Below are 15784 nucleotides of genomic sequence, written 5' to 3' on the forward strand. Positions count from 1 at the left end.
TGAGCAATAGCCTCCCGCACTGGGGACAGGGCACAGACTCACAGACCAGTAGCAACAGGGAAAGGACTTTAGGGCAGTCCCCCAGACTGAAACCTGGAGCGGCAGGGCCGTGCCTGTGAACTGGGGGTGGCTGGTGGTTTTAGAAGCAAAAAGGGCAGAGATGAACCCCAACCTGGAGGCGAGGACTGGGAGCCCTGCTGAGGGGTACACAACCCAGGACGCTGCAGTTTATAGCAGCACAGACAGAAACAGAGATACTGTGGCCTGGAGAGCTCACTGAAGAACAGACTGCAGTCTCTCTGCTCTGAGGCAGAGGGTTGGAAACAGTCTCTTCTGCTGACTCTAGGAAGAGACTCAGAGAACCACCAGAGAACAAAAGCCCCAAAAAACCGGTTTTCACTGAGCCCACCCCCCACACACACAGGGGGCAGGGCAACTCTGCCCAAACAGGGTTGCCTGAGTAACAATATAGAAGGCCCATCCCCCAGAAGACAGGCTGGGGGAACAAGAGGCCGACAACCCTAAGGTCCCTATAGAACAGGTGCATCTTGCTTGGGTTGTGGTCAATAATTTGGACTCTGTACATTCCCTCAACCATCCCTCAACAGAATGAATAGGAGGAGGAACCCCCACAATAGGAAAGACTCAAGAGACTGTGATTCCTGCCACAGATTTACAAATGGATACAGATATAACCAAGATGTCGGAAATGGACTTCAGGGTAACAGTTATGAAGATTATAGCTAGAATGGAGAAATCGATTAATGGCAGATTAGAGTCTCTAAGGGCAGAAATGAAAGCTGAACTGGCAGAATTTAGAAATGTTCTCAGTGAGATCCAATCTAATCTAGATAATCTAACAGCTATGGTAAGCAAGGCAGAAGAATGAATTAGTGATCTAGAAGACCAATTGATAGTAAAAAAGGAAAAAGAGGAGGCCAGGGAGAAAAAACTCAAAATCCATGAAACCAGAATCAGAGAACTAAGTGACACCATGGAACGTTCCAATGTCAGAATTATTGGGATCCCTGAGAGGGTGGAGAGAGAGAGACCACTAAGCCGGCCCTTCAAGAAAATTAAAGGCGGTTCTATAAAAAGAGAAAGACCCCAAGAGTGACACAGAACAGAAATTTACAATCTATAGAAACAAGGACTTCACAGGCAACGTGATGACAATAAATTCATATCTTTCAATAATCACTGTCATCGTGAACATAAATGCTCTCATAAAATGGCACAGGGTTGCAGATTGAATAAAAAGACAGGACCCATCCATATGCTGTCCACAAGAGACTCATTTTGAACCTAAAGATACCTCAAAAGAAAGCTGTCCTTTTATCAAATTAGATTTTAAGCTAAAGACTGTACTTAGAGACACAGAGGACACTATATCATTCTTAAAGGGTCTATCCAACAAGAAGATCTAACAATTGTAAATATCTACACCCCCAACATGAGAGCAGCCAACTACATAAGCCAACTGTTAACCAAAATAAAGAGTAATATTGATAATACGTTAATTGTAGGAGACCTCAATACTCCACTCTCAGCAATAGACAGATCATCTAAGCAGAAAATCAACAAAGAAACCAGAGCTTTGAATGACACTGGACCAGATGGACCTCAGAGAGATATACAGAACATTCCACCCTAAAACAACAGAATACTCATTCTCAAGTGCACATGGAACTTTCTCCAGGGTAGACCACATACTGGGTCACAAATCAGGTCTCAACCGATACCAAAAGATTGAGATTATTCCCTGCATATTCTCAGACCATAATGCTTTAAAACTGGAACTCAATCACAAGAAAAAATTTGGAAGAAATTCAAACATGTGGAAGCTAAAGACCACTCTGCTCAAGAATGTTTGGGTCAACCAGGAAGTCAAAGACCTTAATTCATGGAAACCAATGAGAATGAAAACACATCGGTCGAAAACCTATGAGATACTGCAAAGGCGGTCCTAAGGGGGAAATACATAGCCATCCAAGCCTCACTCAAAAAAATAGAAAAATCCCGAATTCACCAACTTTACACCTTAAAGAACTAGAGAAAAACCAACAAATGATGCCTAGGCCATGCATTAGAAGAGAAATAATTAAGATTAGAGCAGAGATCAATGAATTAGAAACCAGAAACACAGTGGATCAGATCAAGAAAACTAGAAGCTGGCTCTTTGAAAGAATAAGATTGATAAACCACTGGCCAGACTTATCCAAAAGAAAAGAGAAAGGATCCAAATTAATAAAATTATGAATGAAAGGGGAGAGATCATGACTAACGCTAAGGAAATAGAAACAATTATTAGAAATTATTATCAATTATATACCAACAAATTAAGCAACCTGGAAGAAATGGATGCCTTCTTGGATACCTATAAGCTGCCAAGACTGAAACAGGAAGAAATTGACAACCTGAATAGGCCAATAACCAGTAACGAGATTGAAGCAGTGATCAAAAACCTCCCAAAAAACAAGAGTCCAGGGCCTGATGGATTCCCTGGGGAATTCTACCAAACATTCAAAGAAGAAATAACACCTATTCTCCTGAACCTGTTTCAAAAAATAGAAACAGAAGGAAAGCTTCCAGACTCATTCTATGAGGCCAGCATTACCTTAATCCCCAACCCAGGCAAAGACCCCATCAAAAAGAATTTCAGACCAATATCCACGTTGAATGTAGATTCCAAAATTCTCAACAAAATCCTAGCTAATAGGATCCAACAATACATTGAAAGGATCATCCATCATGACCAAGTGGGATTTATCCCTGGAATGCAAGCATGGTTCAACATTTGCAAATCAATCAGTGTGATAGGACACATTAATAAGAGGAGAGAGAAGAGCTATATGGTCCTCTCAATTGATGCAGAAAAAGCATTTGACAAAATACAACATCCTCTGATTAAAACTCTTCAGAGTATAGGGATAGAGGGAACATTCCTCAAGTTCATAAAATCCATTTATGGAAAACCCACAGCAAATATCATCCTCAATGGGGAAAAGCTGAGAGCCTTTCCCTTAAGATCAGGAACATGTCAAGGATGCCCACTCTCGCCACTATTGTTCAGCGTAGTACTAGAAGTCCTAGCAACAGCAATCAGACAACAGAAAGCAATAAAAGGTATTCAAATTGGCAAAGAAGTCAAACTCTCTCTCTTTGCAGATGACGGGATACTTTATGTGGAAAATCAAAAAGAGTCCACCCCCAATTTACTAGAACTCATACAGCAATTCAGTAATGCGGCAGGATACAAATTCAATGCACAGAAATCAGTTGCTTTCTTATACACTAACAATACAACTGTTGAAAGAGAAATTAGAGAAACGATTCCATTTACAATAGCACCAAAAACCATAACATACCTCAGAACAAACCTAACCAAAGAGGTAAAGGAGCTATACTCTAGGAACTACAGAATACTCATGAAAGAAATTGAAGAAGACACAAAAAAAAAAAAAAAAAAAAAAGGAAAAACATTCCATGCTCATGGTTCGGAAGAATAAACATTGTTAAAATGTCTATTCTACCCAGAGCAATCTATACCTTCAACACCATCCCCATCAAAATTCCAATGACATTTTTCAAAGTGCTGGAACAAACAATCCTAAAATTTGTATGAAATCAGAAAAGACCCCGAATCACCAGGGAAATGTTGAAAAAGAAAAAGCTGGGGGCATCACGTTGTCGGATTTCAAGCTATATTGCAAAGCAGTGATCACCAAGACAACATGGTACTGGCACAAAAACAGACATATAGACCAATGGAACAGAATAGAGAGCCCAGATATGGACCCTCAACTCTATGGCCAAATAATCTTCGACAAAGCAGGAAAAAATATGCAGTGGAAAAAAGACAGTCTCTTCAATAAATGGTGCTGGGAAAATTCTATATATAGCTGGGACAGCTATATATAGAAGAATGAAACTCAACCATTCTCTAACACCATATACAAAGATAAACTCAAAATGGATGAAAGACCTCAATGTGAAACAGGAATCCATCAAAATCCTAGAGGAGAACATACGCAGTAACCTCTTTGCATCGGCCACAGCAGCTTCTTTCAAGATACATCTCCAAAGGCAAGTGAAACAAAAGCAAATGAACTTTTGGGACTTCATCAAGATAAAATCTGCACAGCAAAGGAAACAGTCAACAATTCAAAGAGGCAATCCATGGAATGGGAGAAGATATTTGCAAATGACACTACAAAGGGCTGATATCTAAGATCTATAGAGAACTTCTCAAACTCAGCACCCAAAAAACAAATAAGTCAAAAAATGGGCAGAAGACATGAACAAACACTTCTCCAAAGAAGACATACAAATGGCTAACAGACACATGAAAAAATGTTCATCATCATTAGCACTGGGAAATTCAAATCAAAACCACATTGAGATTACCACCTTACACCATTAGAATGGCAAAAATGGACAAGGCAAGAAACAACAAATGTTGGAGAGGTTGTGGAGAAAGGGGAACCCTCTTACACTGTTGGTGGGAATGCAAGTTGGTACAGCCACTTTGGAAAATAGTGTGGAGGTGCCTCAAAAGATTAAAAACAGAGGGTGCCTGGGTGGCTCAGATGGTTAAGTGTCTGCTTTCGGCTCAGGTTATGATCCCGGGGTCCTGGGATCGAGTCCCGCATCGGGCTCCCTGCTCGTCAGGGAGCCTGCTTCTCTCTGCCTCTGCGTCTCTCTCTCTCTCTCTGTCCCTGTCTCTCATGAATAAATAAATAAAATCTTTAAAAAAATTTTAAAAATAGAGCTACCCTATGACCCAGCAATTGCACTACTGGGTATTTATCCCAAAGACACAGATGTACTGAAAAGAAGGGCCATATGCACCCCAAGGTTCATAGCAGCAATGCCTGCAATAGCCAAACTGTGGAAAGAACTGAGATGCCCTTCGACAGATGAATCGATAAAGGAGATGTGGTCCATATATACAATGGAATACTATTCAGCAATCAGAAAGGATGACTATCCAACTTTTACATCAACATGGATGGGACTGGAGGAGATTATGCTAAGTGAAATAAGTCAAGCAGAGAAAGCCTATTATCATATGGTTTCACTTATTTGTGGAACATAAGGAAAAGCATGGAGGACATTAGAAGGAAGGGAAAAATTAAGGGGGGGAAATCGGAGGGGGAGATGAACCATGAGAGACTATGGACTCCAAGAAACAAACTGAGGGTTTTAGCAGGGAGGGGGGTAGAGGGATGGGTTAGCCAGGTGATGGGTATTAAGGAGTGCACACACTGCATGGAGCACTGGGTGTTATATGAAAACAATGGATCATGGATCACTACATCAAAAACTAATGATGTACTGTATGGTGACTAACATAACAATAAAATTAAATTTAAAAAAAAAATACAATTCTACTATGAAAAAAAAAGAACACGTTCTTGTGCCAGGTTTTTTGTGGATATAAATTCTGAAGTTACTTGGGTAAATATCTGGAGCACTACTCCTGGATTATATGGTAAGCCTGTGTTTAGTTTTGTAAGTAATTGCCAGGCCGTCTTCCAGAGCAGTTGTACCATTTTGCATTTTCACCATCGATGAATGAAGAGTTCCTCTTGCTCCACATCTTCGTCAGCATTTGGTGTTGTCAGCTTTCTGGATTTTAACCATTCAGATGGGTGTCTAGCAATACTATTGCATTTTGCTTTAATTTGCAGTTTGCAGCTCCCTAATGACATATGTGTGATGGGGAGCATTTTCCATGCTTTTTTGTCATCTGTGTATCTTTGTTGAGGTACCTGTTCAGATCTGATGTCCACTTATTGAGTTTTGTTATTGTTGATTTTTAAGTTCTTTGTATATTTTGGATACAAGTCCCTTACCAGATGTGCGCTTTGCTGACATTTCCTCCCAGTCTTTGGCTTGTCTTGTATTCTTGACATCATCTTTCACAGAGCAGTTTTTAATGAGTCCATTTTTCTCTTTTATGGATCATGTTTTCAGTTTTGTATCTAAAAAGTTATCACCAAACCCAGGTCACTTAGATTTTCTCCTATGTTCTGTTCTCGACATTTCACGGTTTTGCATTTTATATTTAGGTCTATTACCCATATTGAGTTAAGTTTTGTGAAGGATGGAAGGTCTGTATTGAGATTGATTTTTTTCTCCCCCTCACATAGATGTCTAGTTGTCCCAGAATCATTTGCTGAAGGGACTGCTCTTTCTCCATTGACTTAACTTTACTCCTCTGTCAAAGATCAGTTGACTGTATTTATGAGGTGTATTTCTGGGCTTTCTGTTCTGTTCCATGCATGTATTTGTTCTCTTTTTTGCTAGTGTCACAGTCTTTGTTACAGTAGTTTTCTAGTAAGTCATAAAGTTGGATGGTGTGTATTCTCCAACTTTGCTCTTCTCTTCAGTGTTGGGTTGGATATTTATGATCTTTTGCCTCTACACATAAACCTGAGAATCAGTGTGTCCACGTCCACAAAATAATATGGGGGTTTGATTGTGATTGCTGTGAATGTGCAGAAAAGTTGTGAGAACGGACACGTTGGCAGTGTGGAGTCTTCCTGTCTGTTCACATGGAGCATCTTTCCATTTATTCACATATTTTTTTATTTCTTTCACCAGAGCCTTATAGTTTTCCTCATATAGATCTTCTACGTATTTTGCTAAATTTATATCCTACTATTTCATTTATGTTGGTGTTAACATAAATAGTATTGTGTTTTGGGGTTTTTTTTTAACAAAGTATTTCTTCTCTTTTTTTTAAGAGTTTATTTGAGAGAGACAGAAAGAACACACGAGCAGGGGGGAGGAGCAGTGGGAGAAGCAGGTTCCCACAAGCAGGGAGCCTGACACATGGGTGGATCCCAGGTCCCTGAGATCATGACCTGAGTAGACATTTAACTGACTGAGCCGCCCAGGCACCCCAATGGTATTGTGTTTTTAATTTCAAATTTCAGTTGTTCATTGCTGGTGTAAATCAAACCAATTGACTTACAGATTAACCTCTCGTATCCTGTTCCTTTAGTTGCTTATTTCTTGAAGATTTTTTTTGGTGTTTTTGTTTTTGTTTTTTTGTCAGTTCTTTGGGATTTTCTGCATAGATGATTTTATCATCTGCAAAGAGTTTTATTTCTTCCTTTCTAATCTCTACACCTTTTTCCTTTTTTCTTTTCTTTTTTGTCTTATTGCATTAATTAGGACTCCTGGTATCATGTGCAATAGGAGTAGTAAAAAGAGGACATCCTTTCCTTATTCAAGATCTTACGGGAAAACATCCAGTTTCTCATCATTAAGGCTGTTGTTAGCTGTAGGTTTCTGCAGATGTTCCTTATCAAGTGGAGGAAGTTCTCTTTTCCTTTGCTGAGAGTTTTTATCATGAACAGGTGTTATATTTTGTCAAATGTGTTTCTGCATCTATTGGTACACCATGTGACTTTTCTTGTTTAGCCTCTTTGATGTGATCAGGGTTACACTGATTTTTGAGTGTTAGACCAGCTTTTCATACCTGGAATAAATCCCATTTGGTCATGGTGTATAATTCTTTTTATACACTTTTGGGTTTGATTTGCTAATTTTTTGTTGAATTCAGTTTAGTTGGATTTGATTTTCTAATTTTGTTGAGGATGTTTGTGTCAGCATTCCTGAGCCATACTGGTCTATAGTTTTTTATCCTGTAATGTCTTTGTCTAGTTTTGGTATTAGGGTACTGTTAGCCTCATTGAATAAATTAGGAAGTATCCCCTCTGCATCTATTTCCTGGAAGAGATTGTAGAGAATTGGTATCATTTCTTCCTTAAATGTTTGGTAAAGTTTACTGGTGCATCTGGGCCTGGTGCTTTCTGTTTTGAAAGGTCATTATTTCTTGACTTAATTTTTAAGTAGATATTAGCCTATTCAGATTATCTCTTCCTCTTTGTGTGATTTTTACTAAATTGTGTCTTTCAAGGAATTGGTCCATTTCATCTAGGTTATAAAATTTGTGGACATAGAGTTCTTCATAGTATTCCTTTATTATCCTTTTAATGTCCATGTAATCAGTAGTGATGACCCCTCTTTTATTTCTAATATTAGTAATTCATGTCTTCTCTTTTATTTCTTTGTTAGCCTGGCTAGAGGTTTATTAATTTTACTAATTTTGTTTAAAAACCAACTTTGAATTTTGTTGGTTTTCTCTGTTGATTTCCTGTTTTCAATGTCATTGATTTCTGCTTTAATTTCTATTTTCTTTTTCTTCTATATTGCCTGCCTTTCCCTAGTATTCTAAGGTGGAAGCTGAGATGGTTGATTTTCTTTCTTTTCAGATATATTCATCTAATACTGTAAAATTCCCTCTTAGCACTGCTTTTACAGCATCTCACAAATTTTGATAAGTTGTACTTTCATTCTCACTTAGCTCCAAATGATTTTGATATCCTTTTAAATTCAGAAACTCTCTGGTGCATGGGCATTTGCCAGTGTATACAGCAGATAACTCCCTGCCACCTTGTCGTATAGTCAGCTCATTTATAAATTGGGTTTGGGATGTGCAGAAGGTTTGCTTCTGTGCTTATCATACAGAACTTACGGAGTTCTAGAGATATTCTCTCTCAGTCATCCATCCTCTTTAGACATAGGAGTTATTTAGTGTTCTAAAAAAAACAAAAACAAAAACCATTTTCCAAAAAAAATTTAAACATTTAAAATTCAGTAATTGTCATCTTTCTTTTCTCTGGACTTATAATCACCATAGAACCTACTTTTTGTGGCGTTCCTTATTTATGACTTCCTTATAGGTCTTTCTTCTGTCTATTAAAGACCATAGAGCATCCTACCATTTCAAGGTAAGAAGAAGCTCAGTTGAGAAGCCATCTTAGTATGGTGCATGGAGGACTCTCCCTGATGATTAATGGTCAGGCGGGTGGGCAGACTGAGGCACAGAGAAGCCGAGTCACTTGCAAGTGTCACATAGCTTGTTTTCTAACCATCTTCCAAACTGTATTCTGGATCCAGACATTGACGCCTCCAGTCTGTTTTGAAAAGCCCCTCTTCTGACTCTTCGGGATTGTGCTGTGTTGTCATGTTCATATCCATTATCTCATATGTGACCAGCACAGGCTATCTGATAATTTTGATGGTTTTTATGTACTGCGTATATATACTATATGTCAAATTCCAAATCCTATGAGAAGAGACATGACATCAATAAAAACGTTCCCTTATTCTGAGAGATGATGCAGCCACATTCAAACACTGTATATAAGTTCATTTCACGTGCAGTCCTTCAGAGAGCTGCCCTCATTCCCCCTCAGCACACTGATGGAGTGTTCCCTGGGGGTCAGGCCTGGCGGGCAGAGTTTTCAAGTCTAGCTCCCTTTCCTGCTGCTGGGGCACCTCTGAGAGAGAGTCTTTGCTCCAGAGCCACACACACACCCCACACGTGCACACACACACGTGCACATGCACTTGCACATCACTGAATCAGGCTAAGCTCCATCCTCAGGACCTGGACCTGAGACGCACCTTCACTCACTTTCCTTCCCTGGTCCTGCAACCCCCACATCTTTACGTGCTTTCAGAGCCTCCTTTTAGGTTCTCCTTCTAGGGACCCCAACCTAAGCAACCTTCTACTTGATCTTGTCATACCAAAAAAATATTTTAAAAATCCATGAGTGTTTTGTGGTTTCTTTTATTGGAAGAGGAAGCAGTCCCTAGTTAAAGCACAGCAATGGAAACAGTAGTGACCACCTTTCTCCTTTGATAATTGTCTAGAACATACGTACATACGGCTTTACCGAGACACCCAACATATATTTTATCATTGACACCATTGCATACTTTACCAAGAAATGAAGGTATTCTGTCATTCTGTCTGCTGGGACATTGGCAGTTCCCTCCTTCGGGTGTGTGAAGTCTGAAAGCATGCTGAGTGATAGCTAACTAACTCAACTTTGACTTTGATTCTAGGCTCCATGGTCCCCTTTTCGATGCGGATCTTACACGCAGAGCTTCAGCAATACCTGGGCAATCCACAGGAGTCCCTGGACAGACTGCACAAAGTGAAGGCCATCTGCAGCAAGGTAATGATGGCTCCGTGGTGACCTGTTCAATCCTCCTCCCCTCCCAACGGAGAGTACACCCCAGAGGGAGCGTACCACATTACTTCCTCCCAACCCACCCCAACAACCACCATTATCACTTCCCCCGGAAAGGGTGACCCAATTCATCATGACCACAGTTTTCTTTGTTCTCGCTAAAATTGTTTTGGGGGCAGTGGATGTTTTTTGGCAAAATTTGGGGCCTGAAATCCTTCTTCCTTAGTTTTTGTTGTTGTTGAGGAATAATTAACATATAATATTGTGTTTGTTTCAGGAGTGCACATAGTGATTCAGCATCTATGTACATTAGGAAATCGTCACATAATAAGTCTGGTTACCACTTGTCACCGTAGAAAGTTGCAGCACTGTTATTGGCTGTATTCCCCATGCTGTCCGTTACATCCACATGTCTTATTTACTGTCCACTTGGAAGGTTTGCCGCTCTTAATCCCCTTCACCAATTTCAACCATTGCCCCCACTCTGGCAACCGTCGGTTTGTTCTCTGTGTCTCTGAGTCTGTTTCTGTTTTGTTCATTTCATTGTTTAGATTTCACATGTAGGTGAAGTCTTCTTACAAGTCATACAGTATTTGTCTTTGACTTACTTCACTTAGCATAATAGACTGCAAAGCCACCCATGTTGTCGCAAATGGCAAGATTTCACTCTTTTTACGGCAGTGTAATATTCCATCGTATATATGCACCACATCTTTTTTATCCAGTCGTCATTGATGGACATTTAGGTTGCTTCCATATCTTGACTCTTGTAGATCATCCTGTAATGAACATAGAGGGGCATATGTCTTTTTGAATTCATGTTTTCATTTTCCTCAGATAAATACCCAGAAGTAAACTTGCTGGGTTGTACGGTAATTCTATTTTTAATTTTTTGAAGAACCTCCATATCGTTTTCCAGAGCGGCTGTACCAGCTTATATTCCCTCCAGCGATGCACAGGGCTCCCCTTTCTCCACGCCCTCACCAACACTTGTCATTTCTTATCTTTGATACTAGCCATTCTGAGAGGTATGAGATAATACCTCGTTGTGGTTCTGATTTGCATTTCCATGATAGTTAGTGATGTTGAGCCTCTTTTCATGTGCCCACTGGCCATCTGTATATCTTCTTTAGAAAACTGTCTATTCAGGGCGCCTGGGTGGCTCAGTTGGTTAAGCAACTGCCTTCGGCTCAGGTCATGATCCTGGAGTCCCTGGATCGAGTCCCGCATCGGGCTCCCTGCTCAGCGGGAAGCCTGCTTCTCCCTCTGACCCTCCCCCTGCTTGTGTTCCCTCTCTCGCTGTGTCTTTCTCTGTCAAATAAATAAATAAAATCTTTAAAAAAAAGAAAAAGAAAACTGTCTATTCAGGCCCTCTACCTGGTTGGGTTTTTTAATATTGAGTTTTCTGAGCTCTTTATATAGTTTGAATATCAGGTATGTCATTTGCAAATATCTTCTCCTATTCAGTAGGTTGCCTTTTCATTTTATTGCTGATTTCCTTTGCTGTGGAAAAGCATTTTAGTTTGATATAGTCCCATTTGTTTATTTTTGCTTTTTGTTGTTGTTGTTCTTGCCTGAGGAGACAGAGCCAAAAAATACCACTAAAACCAGTGTCAGAGAGCTTACTGCCTAATTTTTATTCTGGGAGTTTTATGGTTTCAGGTTTTATATTTAAGCCTTTATCCATTTTGAATTAATTTGTCTGGTATAAGAAAGTAGTCCGGTTTCATTCTTTTGCATGTGGCTGTCCAGTTTTCCTGATGTTTATTGAAGAGACTGTCTTTTCCCCATTGCATATGCTTGTGTCCTTTGTCATAAATTAATGAACCATAAAAGTATGGGTTTATTTCTCAGCTCTCTATTCTATTCCATTGATCTATGTGTCTGTTTTTGTGCCAGTACCATACTGTCTTGATGATGACAGCTTTGTAATAGAGCTTGAAGTCCGGAATTGTGATGCCACCGGCTTTGCGTTTCTTTTTCAACATTCCTCTGGCTATTCGGGGTGTTTTGTGGTTCCATACAAATTGTAGGGTTGTTTGTTCTAGCTCTGTGAGAAATGCCATTATGTTTGGATAGGGATTGCATTGAATCTATAGACTCCTTTGGGTATTTTGACAACACTCTTATGGTCCTCAGCACAGAATATCTTTCCATTTATTTGCATCATCTTCAGTTTCTTTCATCACTGTCTTCCAGTTCTCTGAGTATAAGGCTTTCACCTTCTTGGCTAAATTTACTCCTAGATATTTTATTCTTTTTAATGTAGTTGTAAATGGGATTATTTTCTTAATTTCTCTTTCTGATAGTCTGTTATTGTATACAAATACAACAGATTTCTGTATATTGATTTTGTATCCTGCAACTTTAATTAATTCATTTATTGGGCCTAATAGTTTTGGGGTGATGCTTTAGGGTTTTCTGTATACAGTATCATCTGTACTTCCTTCCTAATTTGGATGCCTTTTATTTCTTGTCTGATTGCTGCACCTGGGACTTCCAATAATAGGTTGAATAAAAGTAGCAAGAGTGGGCATCTTTAACTTGTTCCTGCTCTTAGAGAAAATGTTTTCAATCTTTTAGCGTTGAGTATGTTAGCTATGGGCTTGTCATATATGGCCTTCATCATGATGAGGTATATTCCCTCTATATCCACCTCATTGAGAGTTTTTATCATAAATGGACATTGTGTCAGATGCTTTTTCTGCATCTATGGGGATATCATAGGATTTTTATTCCTCATTTTGTTAATGTGGTATATCACATTGATTGATTTGGGGATATTGAACCATCCTTGCATCCCTGGACTATATCCCACTTGATCATGGTGTGTGATCCTTTTATTGTATAGCTGAATTCAGTTTGCTAATACTTTGTTGAGGAATTTGGCATCTGTGTTCATCAGGGATGTTGGCCTGAGATTTTCTTTATTTTTTATTGTTTTCCTAGTGTCTTTGTCTGATTTTGGTATCAGGGTAATTCTGGCCTCGTAGAATGAGCTTGGAAGCTTTCCTTCCTCTTCAATTTTATGGAATTGCTTGAGAAGGACAGGTGTTTACTCTTTTTAAAATGTTTGGTAAAATACACCTGTGAAGCCATCTGATCCTAGACTTCTGTTTGTTGGGAGTTTTTTGATTACTGATTCAATTTCATTACTAGTAATTGGTCTAGTATTTCTTCCTTATTCAGTCTTGGAGGAGTATGTTTTAGGAATTTATCCACTTCATCTAGGTTGTGTAGTTTGCTGACATGTAACACTTCTTTAGTATTATTGGTGGATTCAAAGCAGGGAAATACTCTGTTGTGTAAAAATCATATGCCCTTAAATGTGGCAGACCATTCTCCCATCCTGCAAATACTACAAGCACCTGCCTCGTGTCTTACAGAGGCACTGGAACAATATTTAAAGAGATAATGGTTTAAAATGTTCCAGAATCAAAGCAAATTCTACTGTATAATGACAACGGTCCTTCGTAATACTGTCTGCAAAGGCAGATAAGGTTCGGAAGTGCTTTCTGAATTGTTCTTGGTTGGGAAATAACAGTTATGTGGAAGGCACCAAGCTGCATCAACAAAAGACCAAATCATTCCATTTAGTGATATTTGGAGGAAATATGGGATCTATAGAGTCTCCCCATCGCCAGGCTGTGGGCACCCCCACCTCCCAGACTTCTCGTCCTTAGGATGGAAGTGCAGTGCCTTTCCTGCCTGCCTCGCGGTGCTGCTGTGTGGGTTGGGGACGCCATGTCTGTGGAGGGCTTTCCGAACTATGACAACAAGCGGTGAGGTTGGGAGCAGCACGTTAGCGCTCTTTTTAAATGAGATTAGATTCGTCCAGCTCGTCCTTTCTGTTTCCAGTTACTCCTGATGGGGGTTCTGTGGAGGTTTCCCAGGATGGTGGTGTCCTCGGGACTAGCAGCAGGGAGGTAAGTGGGCTCCTCCCTGCACAGAATGCACCTCATTCAAGCACGAGCAGACGTCCTGGGCATCTTACACCCTCCAGCTTTGTACCAGCTCCTGGTTTCTAGAACTTCAGAGACAAACGGAAAACGTATTTTCTTTCTTACACACTGATGAGTTGACGGGGAAATTGTGTTAGCCAACATTTTTTTAGATTCTAACACTTTTTTCCTTGATCCCTGAAACCCAGTTAAGGTAGAATTATATTCAGAAATAAGAAACACATAACTTGTTACTGAGAAATGTGAAGTCAGTGATTTTCTACACTGTACGCAGATGATCTGCCTCCATATGTACCTGAGAGGAAATGCCTAGTGTTACAGGGACTTGAGGGTCGGAGAGAGACAGGAGTTCTGCAGGTCAGTTTTCCAGCGCTGAGGCGCCCTGTATCTTTAGTATCGAGCTCCGTAGCTCGGGAGGCAGGGTCACGGTGGAAGGTGAGGGCGGGTCTTCCACCACCACGGCTCTAGGCTACTCGTACTCCTTCTACTGAACATGTGTTCACCAGGAACCAGCCTCTGGTCCTAAGCATTTTTCAAATATTAGCTCATTTAATCCTTACACAAACCCTATAACTAGGGGTTCTGTTAGGCCAGTTTACAGCTGAGTGAACTGAGGCACAGAGAGGCTGACTAACTTGCCTGTGATCACGTGATCTGACCCAGGTTGTCTGGCTCTGGGGTTCATGCTCCAAATCACGCGCCTGCCCAGCGTCTTTGCTCCGTCCAGCAGGAGCACGTCTTCCTGTGTCTGAAGTGGCCTCTCGCACAGGCCGATCCTGGAGATGGGGTCATGCCTGTGCTCCGTTGCACCAGCTCCCTCCTCAGACCCCGGTGGCCAGGTGATGGCAGCTGACCGCTCAGCCTGGGTGGGAGAGGGAAACCAGGTCTCACACCATCACACCACGGGAGCATCTCTCTCAACGCTGACACGGCTCGGAGGGTGACAAGACAGAAATAGTGTAGGGACCCGTTGCCAGTGCGTGCGTGTGACGTGAGTCTCCCCGGTGTCACCTGCTTCTCACCGTATGAACACCCCACCGCACGTCACGGACGCCATGGCCTCTCGTATGGCGTGACCCAGATGGAAGTCCGTCCTTCTCCTGGTGCTTCACTGATGACACGGCAGGTGGTTCTCATTCTGGAAGAAAGACAAGCAGTTGGTCCTGGAAGAGAGAGTGTGTTGGTCTCTGGCCAAAAGGGTGTTCATGGCTAATTTCAGCGTGTAATTTCTATGTGTTCTTTTACGTGCCAGCTTAAAGCCTGGCCCTGCCTCCGAAGAGCGGTAACCCCGTGGGCCATGACTGGTTGGTGCCAAAGAGAGAAGGGGAGAGACAGCACGGTGGTGCCTGCAGTCCCCTCAGCTCCCCCCACCATCACCCCAGCAGATAAGCACCGCCCTTGAGCGTCCTCTCTCATCCTCTGGGCGGCCACGTGGTGCCCCTGAAGGCATCCCTTCCCTTCCCGAGCTGGCTCCACGTAGAAGCGAGGCTGCTTCCAGCCAGACTTCGCCCCCCCAGGCACTTTGGAGCCTGGAGAGGTTTGTCTTTTTCTTTTCTTTTGGAAGACTACACCTTTATTTATTGTTTTAATTCAGTTTAATTAACATATAGTGTATTATCAGTTGTAGAGGCAGAGTTCAGTGATTCATCAGTTGCATACACTGCTGTTTCATGGGATGTGGAGTTTAAGAGAGGTCTGTGTCTGACCCCGCTGTGGGTCAGGGCGGCTCGGTCTGGGCTCACTCCTCTGCCAGGTGTGTGTCTG

General features: G+C 41.2%; 1 protein-coding gene across 4 annotated transcripts in view; it reads left to right on the forward strand.

The window, feature by feature from the left end:
* The window catches only part of LOC118007283 (trafficking protein particle complex subunit 12-like), an 88693-nt gene that overhangs the window by 49847 nt on the left and 23062 nt on the right, over window positions 1-15784 (forward strand). For all 4 annotated transcript variants that reach the window (XM_035000287.1, XM_035000288.1, XM_035000285.1 and 1 more), the window contains exon 6: window positions 9931-10043. In XM_035000287.1, the coding sequence (XP_034856178.1) occupies window positions 9931-10043 (113 nt within the window). The remainder of the gene's footprint in view (window positions 1-9930; window positions 10044-15784) is intronic.

This window comes from Mirounga leonina, unplaced genomic scaffold (genome assembly GCF_011800145.1).
Source record: "Mirounga leonina isolate KUSES-001 unplaced genomic scaffold, KU_Mleo_1.0 Mir_117, whole genome shotgun sequence".
NCBI lineage: Eukaryota > Metazoa > Chordata > Mammalia > Carnivora > Phocidae > Mirounga > Mirounga leonina.